General features: G+C 33.4%; 7 protein-coding genes across 9 annotated transcripts; 3 read left to right on the top strand and 4 right to left on the bottom strand.

Annotated features, from left to right (window-relative positions):
- Nucleotides 1–2,079: 2,079 nt before the first annotated feature.
- On the bottom strand, nucleotides 2,080–3,168 carry LOC134838226 (S-adenosylmethionine sensor upstream of mTORC1). The gene has a single exon (XM_063853707.1). The coding sequence runs from the start codon at nucleotides 3,128–3,130 to the stop codon at nucleotides 2,132–2,134; it is 999 nt and encodes a 332-aa protein (XP_063709777.1). The 5' UTR covers nucleotides 3,131–3,168; the 3' UTR covers nucleotides 2,080–2,131.
- A 69-nt stretch (nucleotides 3,169–3,237) lies between these two features.
- Nucleotides 3,238–6,857, top strand: LOC134837068 (actin-related protein 5). The gene is made up of 3 exons (XM_063852379.1): nucleotides 3,238–3,362; nucleotides 3,422–4,851; nucleotides 6,240–6,857. The coding sequence occupies exons 1-3, from the start codon at nucleotides 3,266–3,268 to the stop codon at nucleotides 6,672–6,674; spliced, it is 1,962 nt and encodes a 653-aa protein (XP_063708449.1). The 5' UTR covers nucleotides 3,238–3,265; the 3' UTR covers nucleotides 6,675–6,857.
- Nucleotides 4,843–6,149, bottom strand: LOC134837073 (NADH dehydrogenase [ubiquinone] 1 alpha subcomplex assembly factor 3). The gene is made up of 3 exons (XM_063852385.1): nucleotides 5,990–6,149; nucleotides 5,723–5,932; nucleotides 4,843–5,228 (listed from the first exon to the last, which is right to left on the bottom strand). The coding sequence occupies exons 1-3, from the start codon at nucleotides 6,067–6,069 to the stop codon at nucleotides 4,862–4,864; spliced, it is 657 nt and encodes a 218-aa protein (XP_063708455.1). The 5' UTR covers nucleotides 6,070–6,149; the 3' UTR covers nucleotides 4,843–4,861.
- Nucleotides 6,807–16,364, bottom strand: LOC134837069 (protein lin-54 homolog). Of its 3 annotated transcripts, none has more exons than XM_063852381.1 (8): nucleotides 16,227–16,364; nucleotides 9,554–9,828; nucleotides 8,758–9,497; nucleotides 8,603–8,698; nucleotides 8,295–8,544; nucleotides 7,383–7,566; nucleotides 7,175–7,308; nucleotides 6,807–7,111 (listed from the first exon to the last, which is right to left on the bottom strand). In XM_063852381.1, exons 2-8 carry the CDS (start codon nucleotides 9,777–9,779, stop codon nucleotides 6,807–6,809), a joined length of 1,935 nt encoding a protein of 644 aa, XP_063708451.1. In that variant the 5' UTR covers nucleotides 9,780–9,828; nucleotides 16,227–16,364. The 3 variants fall into 3 exon arrangements, with proteins under 3 accessions (XP_063708451.1, XP_063708450.1, XP_063708452.1); XM_063852380.1 differs by lacking the exon at nucleotides 16,227–16,364 and adding an exon at nucleotides 10,366–10,434; XM_063852382.1 differs by lacking the exon at nucleotides 16,227–16,364 and adding an exon at nucleotides 10,366–10,434 and having other exon boundaries at nucleotides 8,603–8,695.
- On the bottom strand, nucleotides 10,426–12,486 carry LOC134837070 (ATP-dependent DNA helicase 2 subunit 1). The gene is made up of 2 exons (XM_063852383.1): nucleotides 12,257–12,486; nucleotides 10,426–12,194 (listed from the first exon to the last, which is right to left on the bottom strand). The coding sequence occupies exons 1-2, from the start codon at nucleotides 12,434–12,436 to the stop codon at nucleotides 10,476–10,478; spliced, it is 1,899 nt and encodes a 632-aa protein (XP_063708453.1). The 5' UTR covers nucleotides 12,437–12,486; the 3' UTR covers nucleotides 10,426–10,475.
- On the top strand, nucleotides 15,790–18,430 carry LOC134837067 (uncharacterized). The gene is made up of 2 exons (XM_063852378.1): nucleotides 15,790–16,085; nucleotides 16,142–18,430. Exons 1-2 carry the CDS (start codon nucleotides 16,076–16,078, stop codon nucleotides 18,340–18,342), a joined length of 2,211 nt encoding a protein of 736 aa, XP_063708448.1. The 5' UTR covers nucleotides 15,790–16,075; the 3' UTR covers nucleotides 18,343–18,430.
- Nucleotides 18,431–19,603: 1,173 nt separating this feature from the next.
- LOC134837995 (zinc finger protein 528-like) lies at nucleotides 19,604–21,671 on the top strand. The gene is made up of 2 exons (XM_063853422.1): nucleotides 19,604–21,044; nucleotides 21,624–21,671. Exon 1 carries the CDS (start codon nucleotides 19,680–19,682, stop codon nucleotides 21,012–21,014), a length of 1,335 nt encoding a protein of 444 aa, XP_063709492.1. The 5' UTR covers nucleotides 19,604–19,679; the 3' UTR covers nucleotides 21,015–21,044; nucleotides 21,624–21,671.
- Nucleotides 21,672–22,030: the final 359 nt, after the last annotated feature.

Raw genomic sequence — 22,030 nt, 5'->3', positions numbered from 1 at the left:
CAAACGCTGATAAATTTACAAGTCATTTTTTGATCACTTTTAAGCCTAAAATTGAATAAATATTCATTCTAAAGATGATTTCTGATCATATTGGGTCGATATTTGACAAAACAAAAAAATCAGCGTTTGGAAGTTCAAACGCTGATTTTTTTAACAAGTCATTTTTTGACCAGTTTTAAGCCTAAAATTGAATAAATATTCATTCTAAAGATGATTTCTGATCATATTGGGTCGAAATTTGAAGAAACAAAAAAATCAGAGTTTGGAATAAATATTCATTCTAAAGTTCAAACGAAACTGATTTTTTTTTTTTACAAGTCATTTTTTGACCAGTTTTAAGCCTAAAATTGAATAAATATTCATTCTAAAGATGATTTCTGATCATATTGGGTCGATATTTGACAAAACAAAAAAATCAGCGTTTGGAAGTTCAAACGCTGATTTTTTTACAAGTCATTTTTTGATCACTTTTAAGCCTAAAATTGAATAAATATTCATTCTAAAGATGATTTCTGATCATATTGGGTCGATATTTGACAAAACAAAAAAATCAGAGTTTGGAGGTTTTTTTTACAAGTCATTTTTTGACAAAGCCTAAAATGATTTTTTTGCAAGTCATTTTTTGATCACTTTTAAGCCTAAAATTGAATTAATATTCATTCTAAAGATGATTTCTGTTCATATTGGGTCGATATTTGACGAAACAAAAAAATCAGATCACTTTTAAGCCTAAAATTGAATAAATATTCATTCTAAAGATGATTTTTGTTCATATTGGGTCGATATTTGACGAAACAAAAAAATCAGCGTTTGGAAGTAAAAACGCTGATTTTTTTACAAACATTTTTTGACCAGTTTACAGCTCCAAAATTGATTTTTTTACAAGTCATTTTTTGATCAGTTTTAAGCCTAAAATTGAATAAATATTCATTCTAAAGATGATTTTTGATCATATTGATCAAAAAAATCATTTGGAGTTCAAACGCTGATTTTTTTTTCTGATTTTTTGACAAAGCCTAAAATTGAATAAATATTCATTCTAAAGATGATTTCTGATCATATTGGGTCGATATTTGACGAAACAAAAAAATCAGAGTTTGGAGGTTCAAACTCTGATTTTTTTTGCAAGTCATTTTTTGACCAGTTTTAAGCCTAAAATTAAATAAATATTCATTCTAAAGATGATTTCTGATCATATTGGGTCAATTCAAACGCTGATTTTTTTACAAGTCATTTTTTGACCAGTTTTAAGCCTAAAATTGAATAAATATTCATTCTAAAGATGATTTCTGATCATATTGGGTCGAAATTTGATGAAACAAAAAAATCAGAGTTTGGAGGTTCAAACTCTGATTTTTTTTACAAGTCATTTTTTGACCAGTTTTAAGCCTAAAATTGAATAAATATTCATTCTAAAGATGATTTCTGATCATATTGGGTCGAAATTTGATGAAACAAAAAAATCAGAGTTTGGAGGTTCAAACTCTGATTTTTTTTACAAGTCATTTTTTGACCAGTTTTAAGCCTAAAATTGAATAAATATTCATTCTAAAGATGATTTCTGATCATATTGGGTCGAAATTTGATGAAACAAAAAAATCAGAGTTTGGAGGTTCAAACTCTGATTTTTTTACATAGTCAAACTCTTTTTTTTACAAGTCATTTTTTGACCAGTTTTAAGCAGTTTTAAGCTCTAATTTTGAATAAAGTATTTTTTGACAGTTTTAAGCCTAAAATTGAATAAATATTCAGTTGATTTCTGCCATATTGGGTCGAAATTTGATGAAAAAAAAAATCAGTTGATTTCTGTTCATATTGGGTCGATATTTGGAGGTTCAAACTCTGATTTTTCTTGCAAGTCATTTTTTGACCAGTTTTAAGCCTAAAATTGAATAAATATTCATTCTAAAGAGGATTTCTGATCATATTGGGTCGATATTTGACGAAACAAAAAAATCAGAAGGTTCAAACTCAGTAAAAAATCATATAAAGCCTAAAATTGAATAAATTTCAAAAGATGATTTTTGATAATTTTTTTTGTTGATTTCTGTTCATATATAATTTTTTTATAAAGTTTGTTTCTTTTATTAAAAAAAATAATTTAATTTCAAAATAATCTTAATTTTTCCTTTTAAATCACATTCGGTAATTGCTCAAACAACAATTCTTTCCCTCTTGCATCGTCTTCTTCCGTTCTCTCATCCTCCGGTCGATCATCGTCTACTTCATACTCCGTAAAATCCTGCGGAATATTAATTTCCTCCGTCATGAAATCCTCTTTGTGCAACTTTGCCCATCTCCGAGAAACACTTTTGTCAATACATTTTCGGAAAACCATACAAGTAACATGCTCCATTTTCTCAAACATGATACGATTGAAGCCCATTAACGAGATCGTGTATCTCCAATTCTTCATTAATTTCGCATTTGCTCCCACATGCTTCGAATCTGGCGTAATTATCACGAGCAAACCTTCATTATCGAGCACTTCATAAGCATTTTGAACACATTTTATGCGTTGTTTCGACGACGGAAGATATTCCAGGAGCAAACTAAAGACCACGACATCGAAAAACGTGTGAGGCAAGTGCGAAAGACGATTATGACAAAAGTTCATTGGCTCATCAACGATTTCTACATTCGTAAAATCCATTTTGAACACTCCGCTGGACTTGCTGGGAGCAATATCGATGGCAATTACGTCAAAATTCTCGTATTTCGTAAAAGGATTGAAGCAACTTCCAACATCCAAGAGTCGAATCGGGGAGTTTTCTTCTGTGGGTCGTCGGTAACATGGTACGGGCTTGAACGGATTGTCCAAATTTTCGAGGTAAGCCTTTTCTAGTATCTCTTCTTCCTTTTTTCGATACTTTTCGATTGATTTTTCGTCAAAATACTGCCGACATTGCTTCACAGTCCAGTCAATTCGGTTTAATTCCTTGTCTCTATTCACTTTCCAATGGTTTTCTGATAAATTTTTCATCGCCTCCGCATAATCTCTCAATTGTTTCTCCTCTTCTAGGTGTTGTTTCCACGCAAGATCACTTCCGATGAGTTTTGCCGCGTTTCGCAGATTTTTATGAACATCCTTAATGAAGCCCGATAACTCCAAATGCTCTTTTGAAGCCATTTTCAGACTTCGTGGAACGAAATTTCCGTGTGTGAGATTTGTTTACATCCGAAAATGTCAAATAAACGTCAAAACCGGCATTGTTGACAAACAACTGAGCACAAATTTCACCGGAAAATCGATAAAAATCCACAAATGATCGAGCTAAAAGGCGAAAAAATTGTTCCTGACATCGTTCATGAGTACACCCCGAAGATCCGGAATGGAAATATCCCCATTGTGATCGATAATGGTATGAAATTTAACGTTTTTTGGCTTTCCCTCGCATTTCAAACTGAAATTTTCTTTTAGGAAGCTACCAATGTCGCGTTGGATGGGCTTGTAACAAGGAACCATCGTTAACTTTTCGTAATTTAATCGCCAAACCACGTAAGGAACGGAATAAAAAAGACGAAACAGGCACCGCAAACCAACCGCCGGTCCAAATTGGCAACGAAATTGTCAATATTGAAGCTTTGCGATTCCAACTGAAGAGCCAATTCGATCGAAATGTCGTCACACATTACCAGATTCAAGAACAAATCTTCGATTACACGTTTAAACATCTCGGCATTACAACTTCAGGCGTCGCACATCCAATTGTCATGACCGAATGCTTTGGAAATCCGAATAGTTGTCGAGCGTTGATGTCGGAATTGTTGTTTGAATGCTATGGGGTCCCTTCTGTGGCTTATGGCGTCGATGGATTGTTCAGTTACAAGTTTAGTAATGCGGCGCGAGATGGTTTAATCGTCAATATTGGCTACAATACGACCCATGTCATTCCCGTGCTCAATCACAAAGTCATCGGAGTGAATGCGCGACGCATAAATATCGGCGGATGTCACATGATAAATTATTTGCATCGATTATTGCAGCTAAAATACCCCGTTCACGTGAATGCCATCACCATTAGTCGTGTTGAAGAGCTTTTGCATGAACATTGCTCCATCGCGTATGACTACATGGAAGAGCTGAAGAAATGGAGTAACCTCGATTACTACGAAAAATATGTGAAAATCATCCAATTACCCTATACGGTGCCCGTAGCAGCTCCCGTGATGAGTGCCGAGCAAAAATTAGAGAAGAAACGGGAGTTGGCAAAGCGTCTCGTGGAGATGAATGCCCGAAAACGCGAAGAAAAATTACTTGAGGACGAAGAAACGTTGCAAAAACTGATTTTAATCCGTGACATGTACTTCAACAAGGACGAAGGTGACTTCGAAGATGCTCTTAAACAAGCAGAAATCGCCAGTTACGAGGAACTCGAGAAACAAATCACGCAAATAAGCAACCGCATCGAACGAGTGAAGCAAAAAATGGCCCAAGCTGAGAGCGGGAACCAAACTCCCGAAGAAAAACCCATCGTAGTACCCCAACCGCCGCCAAATTTGAGCATGGAAGCATGGTTAACGGACATCAAACGCAAAAGAACGTTGCTCATGGAGAAAAAAGCTGCCAAACGACAACGGAAACAAGATTTAGCAAAGCGTCGAACTGCCGCCGCACAAGAACGCATGCGAATAATCTCACAATTGGCAAAAAAAGAAAAAGGCACCGACGATTTCGGAAGTCGCGACGAAGATTGGGACATTTACAAGACGATAAGTCGCGAGGGTGGCGACAGCGATAGCGAATTGGAGAACGAAAAGCTCATGGAATACGAGGAAGTGTTGCGACATCACGAACCGGAGATGTTCGAATCGCAAATTACGGAAGGAAATGCCGCGGAATTGAATCAGGTGAGAATTTTTATTTTCTACTTGGTAAGGCTTCGACAAAGGGATCGTCATCGCGGAGTTTTAAGGCGTCGCCAACTCCGTACAGCTCGTCTTCGTTGACGCGCATATGCATGGGCGGTATTAGCAGGGCAGCTACCATGCGACTTTCGGCATTCAGGAAGTTGAAAGTTGAGCAGGCCTGTTCCGTGCGCAGTACTTCGACGTTAATTTTGTATTTTTTCATGAAGGCGAGGATTTTTTTCATGAAATTGGGGTCGACTTCAGCATCTCCGATGCCTAAAATTAAAATGTCGATTTTGGGTTCTAACAGGGCGATGAGTCGTAAGCTGTTTTCGTCGATGTCGTCCTTCGATGCGACGTCCCATGATAAAACTGTCCTAAAAAATATGAAAAAAAAAAATTTTTTGAAAAAAAATTATTGAAGGAAATTTATTTCAAACTTTTTTTTTTAATTTTGTCTTTTTTGAAAGTTAGAAAGTCAAAAAAAATTAAAAAAAAATTTTATTAAAAATTTAAATTTTTTTATGTTTTTTTTGAAAATTATTTCACCGAATCAATTTTTTAATTAAATTCAATAATTTAATTAATTAAAAAAAATTAATTAATTAATTAATTAAAAATTAATTAAATATTTTTTTTTGTTAATTTTTTTTAAACATAATTTTTCTCTAAAAATAAAAAAAAAATATGAAATATTTTTTTATCAATTTTTTTCTTAATTTTAATTTAATTTTTCTTAATATTTTCTTAAATTATTAAATTTTAATTTAAAAAAAAATTAAAAATCCTTCAAATATTCCATAATTTAAAAAAAAAAGTTTGAAATAAATTTAAATCACCTTTTTTTGATGAAAAAATATCAAAATCTTACTTTGGAAAAATCGCCATGGGACCCAAAACGAAAACCCTGTTGTTCAACCGAAACCCAAGTTGACTGTACGAATCAACCATGAGTCCGTATTCGTGATCTGCATTCAGCAATGACATGGTTGTCTTCCCATCGCAGTCATAAGCACCCGAATAGCTCCTAATTTGTCCATAATTTGTACTTTTATTGATGTTTTGCTTCAAAAACTGGCAACTACAAGAGCAAAAATGCATTATATAAACTCTGGAACACTCGGCGATACAAAATTACCTCAAAACCGGTCTTTGACTCCTCACATTCAATCCATTTCTCGCTAGATTTCTTATTATTTGACGTCCTAATTGTGCCATTTTTGCTAATTTATCTCTAAATTCCTAAATATTCGTGATTTTCTTAACACAAAAACTCGACTTGTGAAATTTTTGTCTCTGTTTTGATGGAACAAATGTCATAAAGTTCAATTTTCTACCGCTAGAGGTCTAAAATCTGTTAAATTTTCATGAATTTTTGTATTTTTCAGCTCCATGTCGGCGTCGAAGCGATTCGAGCTCCCGAACTTTTGTTTCAGCCATCGATGATCGGATGCCAGGAAGCAGGATTAGCGGAAATTATTGATTTTGTGTTGAAAATGTTCAGTCCGGAGGATCAATTGAAGTTGGCGAACAATGTTTTCTTAACGGGAGGTGCTTCAAAGTTTCCCGGGCTGCGTGAAAGACTCGATCGGGAGTTGTTGGAAATGCGTCCCTTTGAGACGTCGCACAAAATTACCTTCGCTAAGAGTGCGTCGATGGATGGATGGTATGGCGCCCGTGAATTCGCGAATAACTCGAAGGAATTGAAAAAAGCGTTACTCACAAAAGCGGAATACGAAGAGAAAGGCGGTGAATATTTCAAGGAATTTTTCTGTTCAAATCAGTATTTTTCGACGCCAATCGCACAACCGCCAACGGAATAAAAAATTTAATTTTTATCATGAAACTCTATTTTTTTTCTTATATTTTATATACAATAACTCTCTCTCTCTTTGTCTCTAAAGTACCTAAATTTTTTATATTTTTTTATTTTTTATTTCTTGTACGCCTCAGTATTACTCATTTTTCGTGGAAAAGTCAATAATTTCCACTAAACACCGTCCAAACTCCTCCAAAATCATCTTTTCCGATGTCGTTGGGTCCATTTCGCGTTTTTGGCATTCCTCTGCTTGAGCAATCATACACTGGACTGTCGCCTCGATGACATCGGGAGTCATAAAATTGAACGGATGCTTGTTGTTAGCGGCATTTTTGTCATTTTGCTCGTGTGCCGCTCGTTTCATCGCTTGTTTCTCACGTTGGAGCTCGCGTTCAGCTGCTTCCTTCTCCTCAGCCATGGCGGGATCAAAATTATGACATCCTGAAATTTAATTTTTTAATTAAATTTTCAATTTTTTTAGTAAATTTTTTAAAAATTTCTCACCGATACACTTGCAAATTCCAGAACACGTGACTTTTGCTTCGTAACACTCGCAATAATTCTTCAAACAACCGGATCTCTTGCAATTGCAACCTTTGTGATGAAGACGCAGCGTTTCAGTATCCTTAATTTTTGGCCTGAAAATGATGATGAAGCAAAAAGAAAAATTGTGACGTTTCACGTGATAACAGATAATTCGTCGCCTACTTACTTGAAGGCATAGGGATTGCGTTCTAAGCATTGTCGGACAGCTTTTTGACGATCATCCTCGTGGTCGACAGTGTTAAAGCAGTCTTTGCAGTTACAATCGCCGCAGAATTCGCCCGCTGCGAAACAATCGCAGTACAATTTCAGGCATTGGGACTTTGTGCAGTTGCAACGACGTTTTTTGTTTCCTAAAAAATGATTTGAAAAATTAGTTTTATAAAAAAATTATTAAAGAAAATTTAATTTTTAAAAATTATTTTTTTTTAATGTTTAAAAATTTATTTTGTTATTCAAATTTTTAGAAAAAAAATAATTTTTTTTAATTTAAAAATTTAAAAAAATCTCATGTAAAAAATTGTATTTTGTGCAAAATATTGAGAAAAATTCTTGAACAGAATTTTATAAAAATTTTTTAATCTAATTTTTTTTAATATTAAAAAAATTGAACTTTGAAGAAAATTTCTTGAAAGAAAAATGAATGAAATTTATTATTAAAAAAAAATATTCTAAAAATTTAAATTTTAAATTTTGAAAAAATATATAAAAGAAAAATTTTCAAAAACTGATTTAAAAAAAAAAAATTTTAAATCGAAAAATTGTTTTAAAAAAATTTTGTGCTAAAAAATTATTTTTTTTTGAGAAATTTTCTTGAAAAAAAAAATGAATGAAATTTATTATTAAAAAAAAATATTCTAAAAATTTAAATTTTTGAATTTTGAAAAAATATAAAAAAAAATTTTGTAAAAATAATTTTTTGGAATTGATTTTTTAAGATAAAAAAAAATTGAAATCGAAAAAATATTTTATGGAAATTTTTTAAAAGAAAAATTATTTTTATTTTTTTCAAAATATTCAAAAAAAAAAAAAAATTTTTTAAAGAAAATTTTTGAAAAGAAATAGAAATTTCGTAACAAACCTTCTTCATCCTCAAACTTTTCTCGTTTAATTTTACGAGCGGAATTTGTCGTGATAATCGTACGTGGCATCAACTTCTTATCAGGTTGTTTCGCTTGCAATTCTCTCAACTGTTCCATGTAATCCGACGGCAACATGACAATTTTCGTCTTACTATTGCTTCCCGGGATGATATTTACGCCCTTGAGTTGATTCAATTGACTTGTTGTCAGAACTGTTGTTCTTGTGACCTTTTCTCCAGACTTTTGTGGCTAAAAAAATTTTCAAAAATTCACTTTTTGACAAAAATTAGCTTAAAAAAATCTTTACCGTCATTTTTGAAGGATCTTTTTCCTTTTTAACTACTGCGATCAGCTTTTGCGGCGATGAATGTTCACGTTTGACGACGGTTTGAACAGGTCGCTGCTAAAAAAAAATATTAAATTTATTTTTCTACGAAAAATTAAGTAAAAATAACGTCTTACCAACACTCGATCTTGTCTCACTTGAGATCCGCCAGCTTGAACAAGTGTATATGTCCCGCTTGTCTTCCCGGGAACCAAAACTCGATTCGCTCCTGCGTTCGTCGGCGACAAAGTCGAGTTAATAATCTTTTTCGGACTACTTTGGATCGTTCGTGGTTGAATAGCGACATTCGAAGGTGCTTGCGAGTTCAAAACTCGAACATATTGAACGCCTTTTCCGGGAATATTCACGGCTTGCAGTGTTCCGCTGCTCGATTGTTGATTCAAAAGCACTCGCTGAGCATTCGGACTTGCAGATTTGTTCAAGATTGTTCTTGTTTGTGTAGCAAGAGGCGGCGAACGGATCTGTTTTACGGTTATTTGAGGCGGCGCAGGCTTTTGCACAACTTTACTGTTGAGAATTGTCGGAGAACTTTGGTTGCCAGCGTTTGTTGTACGAGTAATTGTTACATTTCCGCGATTTTGCGGAACGTATTGACGCGTTATTGTGGTCGTTTCCATGGGTTCATCCTTCGCAGCGACGAAATATTGCTGCCCGCCGGATTGTTTCAAGACATATTTCGCACTGCTCGATGCCTGAGGCGAAATTATTTGCGTAACGACGCGTTGTTGCGGCGTCGAAACGACTTGCGGAGCACTTTTACGCACGATTTGAATGCCGCCCGATTGTGGCTGGGACTCGATTTTAATGGAAACTGGTTGCGGCGCACTTTGAACAATCATTATTTGACCTTGAGCATCTGGAAAAAACGAAAAAATTAAAATTTTTTGTTAAAATATGAAAAATTGAACTCACTTCTGACGATTTGTTGTCGCGCTGGACTCTGTTGCTGAATATGAACGACCTTGGGGATCGTTTCTGGCTCTTCTTCGTACTCCAAATGCTCCTCTTCCATGTTTGTCTCTATCTGATAGTCCTCGTCGCCGACTTCTTCGTACTCGTATTCGACTTCCTCGTATTGGATCAAGTCGTCGAGGTCTTCCCCGTGCATCGTCGTCGTGTGTTCCTCTTCCATATCCATTATTTTTACACTTTTTGCTTAACAACTACTACTTTTCACGTCTTTTTTGCTGCAAATACAGGAGAAATCGTGAATTTAGTTCGGATTTTACGAAAAAAATGCATTTCCCGTCACTGCCTGAAACGTGCATTGGTCGAGAGACTTTTTAAATTCAAATTTTTGAAATTAGGCGTCGTTTTTTCCTCCACTCACACGTATACGTCACACACACATCCATGCACGGGCACATTAAATATGGCGCTGGCACACACGAGAAACGTAACAGGAAAATATTTCCGAGAAAAATCAATTTTTCTGTCCGAAATCAGTTTTACCGGCAATTTTCAGCGGAAAAATGAAGATACGAGACGTTGCTGCTCCCGTTTTTGGCCCGCACGTCACTTGCTGCCCGAGAAAAATCCGCAAATTATGGAGATAAGATTTTCGGCACAAACACAAACTGAAACTCATCCAACGAATCTGTGATTTTTTAAATATTTGAATTTCTTTTTGTCAATTTTGCACTTTGCACGAAACTAATTGCTGCAATTTCGGGAGCTGCGACGGGAGATGGAAGTCACACGGCATGCGAGGCGTCTTGAATTACCTTTTTTGATGAAAACAGCAAAAATAACGCTAATGATTCGAATGAAAAAAAGAATTGGAATGACAGTTGCGGACGTTTGACAGCTCAAAATGACAGCAAAAATTTATTTTTCATGGAATATCAACAGAATACGTTTCGATAATTTCTTGTACTTTCTCAACGAGGTCGGATTTTTTGCATTTTGAGAGCCCCGTGACGCCCTTGGAGGTCAAATAAGCTTTTAAGGCATCCACAGTGAAGCTGCTCAAGTTATTGGAACGTTCAATCTCCGCCGCATCGAAAGTTTTTGCCATTTTTGGTCGTTGACTTGACGGATCCGCGCTACGTTTCTTCTTTTCCGGCGCCTCATCGACTTGGAACAACTCCTGAAATTGCTCAACAACGTCGGCAAGTTGTGCATCCATCTGTTCCGTATCTGGAAGTGTCGTATCAATCGCCGGCGGTGGTTGTTCCTCCAAAACTGTCGCTTCAATGACTTCGTACAAGCCCGTAACTTTGGGATTTGCGATTTTTTCCGGTTTATAACGGAATTTCAGCTTATCGATGACTTTGATGAAAAGTTCTGTGCCCTGATTGATGACTTCTTCGGGAAAATCTTCGTCTTGAAAGCATTTGAAGGCATCAATATCTCGAATGGCATCCGCATAAGCGACATATTCGATGCGAAAACCTCCGTAACGCGAATATTTTCCGCTCAACTCGTCTTGCGGCACTAAAACTACGAGTTTCGGGTTGGCACGAGATCGTTCAACTAAAATTCCGTAAGCGACGACCTTTTTGGCGAGACATCGTTCCCACAAAGCACGAAATAAAGTAGTTGACCCCTTGAGTAACTTCTCGTCAGGGTACATGAAGTTAGGTCCGCGTAGATGGGCATCAAGGACAAACGTATCAAGAGGCTTAAAACCGAGTAAATTGAGTCCCGGTTGCATGAGAGTTTGCATTTTGGTGCGTTCTTGATTGGTAAATTTGATTTTATCTTCACCGAATTGCTGATAGTGAATTAATTCTGTTGGAATGATCGCAGGTTTCGTAAAATTAAAGTTGAAAACGTTGTTGTTGGATGCTTTTGGCTCATTTTTAGCTTGGATTTCTTCGTTATTTGAACTAATTTCGTTCTCAGATGCTTCTTTCACGACATGAACTCGTTTCGCTTGTATTTGTTCGTTGTCCTTTCGATGCAAGGTCACCGCTTTCGGAGGCTTTACTTGACGATACATCGAATAAATGCCAACACTCATATCCAATCCTTGCCCAAAATGGAATTTTATCCGCGATGAACATCTTTTTGTGTAATCTTTCTGCGTGACGCGTTGCATCAACATTTCTCTTGTTTGCACAGGCTTTTCCAAATCCATGCGAATGTCGGGCAGTTCACAACCGAAAACTGTTTCAATGAATTGAGCGTAAAATGGTTCTCCCGTGAAATCATCACTCATGGGCATCACAGTGACAGTTATCCCAGAATCTCGTAAATCTTCTGCTTTTTTGAAGGCATTTCGTTCCTCATTGCTGCCCGGCTCAAAAGGCTTTGGATTATCCGTGAACACCAAAATGCGCGATTCGACGAGTTTGTAACCGCAATTTCGTAACATTTTCGAAGCAATCCACACAGCATCGTTCAAGCAATTGGGATTTGTGTCGCAATGTCCATAAACTGAGGGAAAATCATTAATTCCTCGTTGCAAATAGTTATGGACGTACTTTAAGGAGTCGGCACAAACTGCTTTGATGTTCAAAAAGACTGCGATATTATTTTCCACGACGATATCTGAAGCAGTTGAATTCGATGGAGGACTTTTTTCTGTGTTGTAGAATAAAACTCCAAACTAAAAAAGCAAAAAAGAAGTTGAAAATGATAATTTTTCATTAAAATCGAAAATTTGTTTACCATATTCTTCTCACTTTTGATAATCAAATTGCGAATTGTGATCTTTATCATTTCAATAACTTCGTGAAATTTCTTCCCGTCGTACATTTGTTTCGAACAATCGACGAGACAAACGTATCCATCACGTCCTGGCATCCATTCTGATTCGTCATCGTCGAATTTATCAGGATTAAAATCCATTTTTTAAAGAGAGAAGATTTTTCTGTTGTGAAATTCAATTCGCGCGACGACTGGATTGTCAAAAATTGCAAAACAGCAACAATTATTTTAGGGTTGCTATGTATGCTGATTTTTAAATGAATTCCAATAAGAAATTTTTTAAAATTGGTTTAAAACTTAAGATCATATTTTGAGAAAAAAATTGTAATACTAAACAAAATATTGGTTAAAAATGATAAATCTACAAAAAAAATATTTTATCCATTTGGAAAAATTATTTTTTTCAGAATTTTTTGGCAAAAATTAAAAATGATAAATTAGAGCTCTGACAAATTTTTATCCATTTGACAAGATTTGACAAAAATAGTTTTGACACAGTTTTTGACACAGTTTTTTTGCTCTTGATTTAGTTTTCAAAACCAAAACTATGTCAAAGAAATTTTTTTTTTTCAGTTTCAATTTTTTGGCAGTTTTGAGTTATAAAATGATTAAAAATGATAAATTAGACAAATTCTTATCCATTTGGAGCAAGATTTGACAAAAATTGCTTTGACACAGTTTTTGACACAGTTTTTGACACAGTTTTTTCGCTCTTGATTTAGTTTTCAAAACAAAACTATGTCAAAGAAAAAATTTTTTTTCAGTTTCAATTTTTTGGCAGTTTTGAGTCGCAAAATGATTAAAAATGATAAATTGGAGCCCTCTGCCAAATTTTTATCCATTTGGAGCAAGATTTGACAAAAATGGCTTTGACACAGTTTTTGACAGTTTTTTCTCTTGATTTAGTTTTCAAAACAAAACTATGTCAAAGAAAAATTTTTTTTTCAGTTTCAATTTTTTGGCAGTTTTGAGTTATAAAATGATTAAAAATGATAAATTAGAGCCCTCTGACAAATTTTTATCCATTTAGAGCAAGATTTGACAAAAATTGCTTTGACACGGTTTTTGACACAGTTTTTGACATAGTTTTTCTCTTGATTTAGTTTTCAAAACAAAACTATGTCAAAGAAAAATTTTTTTTTCAGTTTCAATTTTTTGGCAGTTTTGAGTTGCAAAATGATTAAAAATGATAAATTAGAGCCCTCTGACAAATTTTTATCCATTTGGAGCAAGATTTGACAAAAATGTCTTTGACACAGTTTTTGACATAGTTTTTTTGCTCTTGATTTAGTTTTTAAAACAAAACTATGTCAAAGAAAAAATTTTTTTTCAGTTTCAATTTTTTGGCAGTTTTGAGTTATAAAATGATTAAAAATGATAAATTAGAGCCCTCTGACAAATTTTTATCCATTTGGAGCAAGATTTTTCTCTGATTTAGTTTTCAAAACAAAACTATGTCAAAGAAAAATTTTTTTTCGGTTTTTTTTTTGGCAGTTTTGAGTTATAAAATGATTAAAAATGATAAATTAGAGCCCTCTGACAAATTTTTATCCATTTAGAGCAAGATTTGACAAAAATGTCTTTGACACGGTTTTTGACACAGTTTTTGACATAGTTTTTCTCTTGATTTAGTTTTCAAAACAAAACTATGTCAAAGAAAAAATTTTTTTTCAGTTTCAATTTTTTGGCAGTTTTGAGTTATAAAATGATTAAAAATGATAAATTAGAGCCCTCTGACAAATTTTTATACATTTTGAGCAAGATTTGACAAAAATGTCTTTGACACAGTTTTTGACACAGTTTTTGACATAGTTTTTCTCTTGATTTAGTTTTCAAAACAAAACTATGTCAAAGAAAAATTTTTTTTTCAGTTTCAATTTTTTGGCAGTTTTGAGTTGCAAAATGATTAAAAATGATAAATTAGAGCCCTCTGACAAATTTTTATCCATTTAGAGCAAGATTTGACAAAAATTGTCTTGACACAGTTTTTGACATAGTTTTTCTCTTGATTTAGTTTTCAAAACAAAACTATGTCAAAGAAAAAATTTTTTTTCAGTTTCAATTTTTTGGCAGTTTTGAGTTATAAAATGATTAAAAATGATAAATTAGAGCCCTCTGACAAATTTTTATCCATTTAGAGCAAGATTTGACACAAATTGCTTTGACACGGTTTTTGACACAGTTTTTGACATAGTTTTTCTCTTGATTTAGTTTTTAAAACAAAACTATGTCAAAGAAAATTTTTTTTTTCAGTTTCAATTTTTTGGCAGTTTTGTGTTATAAAATAATTGAAAATGATAAATGATAAAATGAGCCCTCTGACAAATTTTTATCCATTTAGAGCAAGATTTGACAAAAATGGCTTTGACACGGTTTTTGACACAGTTTTTGACATAGTTTTTCTCTTGATTTAGTTTTCAAAACAAAACTATGTCAAAGAAAAATTTTTTTTTCAGTTTCAATTTTTTGGCAGTTTTGAGTTGCAAAATGATTAAAAATGATAAATTAGAGCCCTCTGACAAATTTTTATCCATTTAGAGCAAGATTTGACAAAAATGTCTTTGACACGGTTTTTGACACAGTTTTTGACATAGTTTTTCTCTTGATTTAGTTTTCAAAACAAAAACTATGTCAAAGAAAAATTTTTTTTTCAGTTTCAATTTTTTGGCAGTTTTGAGTTATAAAATGATTAAAAATGATAAATTAGAGCCCTCTGACAAATTTTTATCCATTTGGAGCAAGATTTGACAAAAATTGCTTTGACACAGTTTTTGACACAGTTTTTGACACAGTTTTTTTTGCTCTTGATTTAGTTTTTAAAACAAAACTATGTCAAAGAAAATTTTTTTTTCAGTTTCAATTTTTTGGCAGTTTTGAGTTATAAAATGATTAAAAATGATAAATTAGAGCCCTCTGACAAATTTTTATCCATTTGGAGCAAGATTTGACAAAAATGCCTTTGACACAGTTTTTGACACAGTTTTTTTTTTTCTCTTGATTTAGTTTTTAAAACAAAACTATGTCAAAGAAAAATTTTTTTTTCAGTTTCAATTTTTTGGCAGTTTTGAGTTAAAAATGATTAAAAATGATAAATTAGAGCCCTTGACAAATTTTTATCCATTTGTTTGACAAAAATTTTTTTTCAATTTTTTTGCAGTTTTGAGTTATAAAATGATTAAAAATGATAAATTAGAGCCCTCTGACAAATTTCAATCCATTTGGAGCAAGATTTGACAAAAATAGCTTTGACACAGTTTTTGACACAGTTTTTTTGCTCTTGATTTAGTTTTTTAAACAAAACTATGTCAAAGAAAAATTTTTTTTCAGTTTCAATTTTTTGGCAGTTTTGAGTTATAAAATGATTAAAAATGATGAAAATGAAAAAAGGCTTGTCAAAAATATTCAAAAATAATTTTAAAAATTTTTCAATAAAAATTCAATTAATGGCAACCCTAAAATACGTCATTACTTGATCCACTCAACATCCACGTTCGCTATGCTGGGGGGAATTCTCCCGGAAAAGCACGAAGACAGACGTAAATAAATAAAGAAAAAATCAGCTGTGAGTTCAGCGACAAAGATCAACACAAAAGATTTTCGCATAAAGAAAATAAATGTACACAGAAGAGAGCGAGATGTGTGAATTTTCATTTTCCGTCATCGTCGACGTGCGATGAGTTAGCTGTGTGTGAGACGAAAAAAGAAAATATTACAACGCAACATCCTCGCAATATAATTTTTCACTTCCAAAAAGAAAAAGGGAAAAATTAACGCAAAATCATGGATGCAGGTAAGAAAATCAATCATTTTTCGTGTGCAGACTAAAAATACTTTCATCTCTTGCAGAAAATGAATTTGCTGCCAACATGGAAGGCATGAACATTGAAAATGTAATGGAGAAATTGTGTCGCTCAAAGTTACATCAACTCACAATTAGTCATCTCACAGCCGAATTTTTCTACTCGGACAAGAACCAAATACTTGAATTGCTCCAAGATGCCTTGCTGATTCGCCAATGCCCGGCATGTTGTGACCTTTTGCTCAACTTTTCGAATGGCGTGTACGAAGACGAGGAAGCTTTGTTGAAGGCAGACCCGGATAGTCTTGATCCCGTTATTGAATGCATGTTTCCGCAACTGCTCGAGCTCGTAACACCGCGAAATTGGACTTTGTGCGAAGGCGAAAACACACTTTTACTCGCAATCCGCTTGAACCAAATCGAAGTAGTGCGTTTGTTGTTGGAAAAATACCCGGATTTGATCAATTGCACGACAATTTACGGGCAATCGATCGTAATTCATGCAATAATTTGTCGCAGTTTCGATATTGTTCGATTTTTGTTCGAGAAAACCGAGTTCAAGCAAGAGGATTCTTTCGACTATACCGCATTAACAGTCGCTTGCTTCACCAAAGGATGTCCTTTGGATATCATTGAGACACTAATGGGCATTTTAGAGATAAAAAAGGGATTTTTGCCAAAAACGTGTCTACACGAGCCACTTTTCTATGCAGCGAAACGTCGTAGAATGGATATCGTCGACTTAATCTTAGCCAAAGACGTCACCATGATAAACGAACCTCTGAACGCGAAAGAATGGACTTTAGTGCATTGTATTTTGGCGCACGAGCTGTTAAGAGACGAAATGCTCGAAGCATTATTTGCGAAAATGGAGGCGATGCAGTTGAATGTTCTCGCTCGGACAAGTGAGGGTGACACAGTTTTGCATCTGGCGATCAAACATGACGTCCAATTGGAGTGGATTAAGAAATTTTTGGAAAATGCTCCGGAATTGGCGCACATCGCGAACAAATGTGGCGTCACGCCATTGATCGAAGCCTCAAGATGTCACAATTTCGAAGTTGTTGAATTGCTAATTCGTGAATTTCGCGTCGATGTCGATGTTCAAGATGCGGAAGGGCGCACTGCTTTGGAGACAGCTACGTGGAATGACAGTGTCGAAATCGTTCGTTGGTTGTTGGAATATGGAGGCGCCAATGTGCATCTGAAAAATAAAAATGGAAATAATTTGTTTACGGAACTTTTCAAGTATTTGCGATACGGAGTCAATGACGACGAGACTAAAATTGAAATTTTGTGCCTTCTTATGCCCTATACCTACAACGATGGGAACATCGAAGAAACGTTTCCTGAAGTTTTTGAACGTTATCACAAAACAATCGAACGTTTCCCGCGCTTTGAGGTGCTTTCCTCGTGGATTTACAGCTGCTACACCGTCAAAAGCAACCCGTACGCTGCCATTGTCCAAGAATTCACGGAAGAATTTCAGCTGGAATCGTATCCCGAACGCAACATCATCGCCTTGTGCCTTCATGATCTCGTCTCGAAGTCAAAAATTGAAATTGCTGTCAACATCAAACTTGCGGAGCAGCTCAGTGTTTGCGCCGAAGATGCCGTTTACGAGGGAAAAAATATCGAAACCTTGATAAAAGTCGCAGAAGTCCTCAAAAATGTCGATGCCATCAATTGTGGTATTGGTATGAAACAAAGTTTGTTCTTTCCTCGTCTCCCGGTTGACATGACAGTCGACGAGCTGCGTCCTCGTTTGAAGGAGTTCTATGAAGCTTTTAATCGTTTCGGGTTTATTAGCATTGATAAAGCTGTGAAATTTTGCATTAGCGAGATACTTTTCAACACGCAACACACCTTCGAGAATAAAATTTTCCAGTTGCGAAGCGGGATTTTGCAAAGTCAGATGCGTTTAATGGTTGAGGAACCAACGCCATCCACTATTTCCGATATTGAGTTGGCTCGGCATTTTCTTACGAAGGAAGATGTCTTGCAGAGCAAGGAATATCGGATGTTGAAGTCGTATCTTAGTCCGAAGTATATTAATATTTTGACGCAAAATAGGGAAATGTTGCCGCTGGAGAGCTTGTGTCGCAGTGCCTTTCGTGCGGGACTTTTTGAAAAATGCAAAGTTCGATGCGCCGGAGACTTGACAAGTGCCAAACAACGCTTTTATGATATAATGGAAACGTTACAGGTCCCTCTGAAATTGAGAAATTATCTAAGTTATCAATATTGAGTGGAAAATTTTTACATATTAATCGATAAATATTTTATAAGGAAAATTTTGTACTCGAATTTTTTTGTATTGTGATTTTATAAAAATTATACAAAAAAATTGTTTGTTTTATTTTATTTTGTGTCATTTTAAATTTAACTTAAAAATTCTTGTTCTTGTCTTAATTTGAAAATTTAATTTTTTTTCAAAAATTGCCGTTTCTGAGAATTTTTTCCAAAGATTTTCTCAAAAATTCTTCAATTTCGAATAATTTTAGTTGAAATTTATTATTTTAAAATTATAAATAATTAATTATTATTTTTCCTAAATTTTTGCCCAAAAGTTTTTCTTGTCTTTATTAAAAAATTTATTTTTTGAATATTTATTAATTATTTTTAAGCCATATTAGAATTCATAAACCAAAAAAAAGTAAAAAAAAAATCTCAAAAAATTTCCAAAATAATTTTTATGTTAATTTTATTAATTTCTCCAAAGTAAAATCATTAAATTGCGATTTTTAAGATCAGTTTTATGAATTTCCGAATTTTTTTATTTGAAATAAAAATAAATAAATTTTATTCGAGTAAATATTTTTTTTTAAATTATTTTAATTCTACTTATAAAAAATTAAATTAATTCATTAACTTTTATTTTTATTAATTTTATTTTAAAATTTTTTAAAAATTTATTTAATTTTTTTTTAAATTTAAATTTATTTAAATTAAGTCAAACTTTTATCGTAACTTTTAATTAAATGTTTTATTGAATTTATTTTAATATATTTATTTTTTTTTAATTAAAAATTTTATGTATGACTTTAAATTTATTTTTTAAATTTTTATTTAAATATTTACTTAAAAACACTTTTTCTAAATTAGAAAAATAATTTCTGAAGATGTTTCCATTCATATTTTCTCAATTTTCGAACAAATAAAATTTTTCACGATTCTTCCTCATGCTGACATAAAATCGTGATAAATTTTGCAAGTCAATTTTTGGGCAATTCCAAGCTCGAAATTGAATAAAAAGTCATTCTGATTCAGTTTCAAAGAAATTCTAATTCAAAATTAATGAAAATGTTAAAAAATTGATTGAAATATTTCAAATATTGATCTCTAAAATTTTTTTTTTAAATTCATTAAAATAACTTACGGAAAGACACCTCTAAGTAGCACATTTACAATGAAAATGTCCTTCCATGACAGATTTCCTTATCAAAATCGCAGCAATCCGTTATGTTGTCATTTAAGGTAACGCGCCGCTAGTCTTTGTTTAACTTTTTAAACCCAAAAACTACAATTTCTCGTAAATTATTCAAATTTTCTTGAACTTTTTCCACAACTCACAATCCCCCAACGATGTTCAATGCCGAAAACACCGACCAAACGTGTCAATGCTGCCTAAAAAGTGACGAAAATCTGAGATTAATTCACTCCAGCATCGAATTCGACAGACAAGAAACAAAAATTGCCGATCTTTTCAGGTGTTTCACGGATGATTATCAAATTTTTCGGGAATTTCACGTCGGAAGTATGATTTGCAACGATTGTTTGCAGCAACTTCTCAACACACAGTCCTTTTATCAGATGTGCGTTCAATCAACCAAAGTGATTCAAATTAAACAAGACTTGGATTTGGAGCCGGAACAGATGCAGGATCAAGTCTTGGAGGCATACGAACCAGTTTTGATCAGGATTCCAACGCCGCCCTTGGTTGTAATTGATGACGACGACGAAGAAGTCGTGAGAACGCGAAAAAGTCCGATAAAATTTCCAGAAAATCGAGAAATTTCCACGCCTGATGCCAAAAAAGTGCAAAAAATACGAGTTATTGTGCCTTATCGGTTCGAATGTTTCAAATGCTCGTCAACGCATAAGACGCAGACGGATTTTTTGGTTCATTTAGCGGAAGTGCATGAAGCCTTATGCATTTTATGTGACACTTGTGGTGCCGTTTTCAACAACCAAGTCGCAAATAATTCGCATCAACTGAAACATTTCATCGAAATGAACACGCGGTTCCCGTGCGGCGAGTGTGCGCAGCAATTTCCGTCGCCGCAAGCCCTGAAAATGCATTCTTTCGTGCATTCCAGCGAGATTCTCTGTCAACTTTGCACGAAACCCTTCCACGATTACGCGACACTCAACAATCACTTGCAGCAACACGCGAATCAGCGGGCACTTCAATGCATTTATTGCGATTTGGTGTTCCATTCGGCATTTTGCCTGAACGATCACATCTCGGAAGTGCACAATGCACGACGGGTTCGTTGCTCCATGTGTCCCGAACGATTTGTGAGCAAAGATTTGATGCGACAACATTTCGCTGAAACGCACGAAACGCCACGCGAAACGTACGACTGCAAAGTTTGCAAAAAAGTCTTTGACGATAAAAGTGCCTTGACGAATCACCTGCAAACGCATCTCAGTAACGGGAATAAATTCATTCCTGTGCATACGACAACGCCATCTGTCGTCAGAACGAACAACAATAACAACCATCAACGCTATCATGCGACGAGAAATGTGAAAAATCAACAAAATAACAACAATTATCCGCAAAATGGGTACAATAACCAACGAAACGCGAACAATTTCCATGGAAATCAGAGACAACATCAACAACAAACCCAAGGAAAAGCGAAAAAACCTGTTAAACGCTTGAATAATAATGTCTATTCACGTTTGGGATAGAAAAAAACAACTTTTTAATCATCATCTCTTGTATATATTTCAAATATCTTTAGTTTCGGTTTCAGTTTATTATTATATTTAACCTAATCGCTAAGTTATCGATAATTTTTTGTTGTTAAAAAACACAAACATTCACTTTTTTTTAGTACATATCAATATTTTTTATGCATATCTATAATTTTATAGAGAATTCCTTAAATATTCTAGTTGTAAATAGTACAAATGTGAGGCAAGGAAAGCAACAGAAGCTGGCTGATGGCAGGATATTGCTCAAAAAAATTCACATTTAAAATTATAAAATTCGGGGAATGATAAAAAAAATCTAAATTCAAATTTTCACTTTTTCAACAACTAGCTAAATATTTAATAATGTTATTAAATTTATTATTTCTATTGTACAAAAACTTCTACGGTTGTAACAGCTACGAATATATTTTTTGTATATTTTTTCGTAATTTTTTTTATGAAGTATTTCTATGGAAAATATTCGAGAATTTTGTAAAAATAAATGCTAGAAGTAAATTTTTGTACTAAAAAAAAATTGGAAAAAAAATCTAAAAATTAAATTTTGTAAAATTTATCATGGAAATTGAATTTATTTAAATTTAGTTGAAATTCAGGAAAAAATTAATAATTATAAAAATTATTTCATTAGGTTATGTAATAAAATTTGTTCATCATCATGAGCTTATTTTTGTTGTTCAAAGCTTTTTTTATTTTTTTAATATTTTTTTTTTGTATATTTAATAAGAAGTTACGGGTCAAACAAGATAAATGCTTGACTAGTTGCTTACAAATGTAGTTTTAGGTAGTTTTATATGCATGAATAATTCAAAATTAATATTTAAACAAAAAAAAAAATAAAAATTATTAAGTTCGTTTAAAAGTTTTGAAGAATTTAAATAATACAAAAATTTTTTAATAAAAAAAAATAATTAAATTTAAATATATTTTGTTAAAAATTTATTTATTTTTTATTTATTTATTTTTATTTATTTTTTATTAATAAAAATTTT

This window comes from Culicoides brevitarsis, chromosome 1 (genome assembly GCF_036172545.1).
Source record: "Culicoides brevitarsis isolate CSIRO-B50_1 chromosome 1, AGI_CSIRO_Cbre_v1, whole genome shotgun sequence".
Classification (NCBI taxonomy): Eukaryota; Metazoa; Arthropoda; class Insecta; order Diptera; family Ceratopogonidae; genus Culicoides; species Culicoides brevitarsis.
This window is presented reverse-complemented; position numbering and strand designations above follow the sequence as displayed.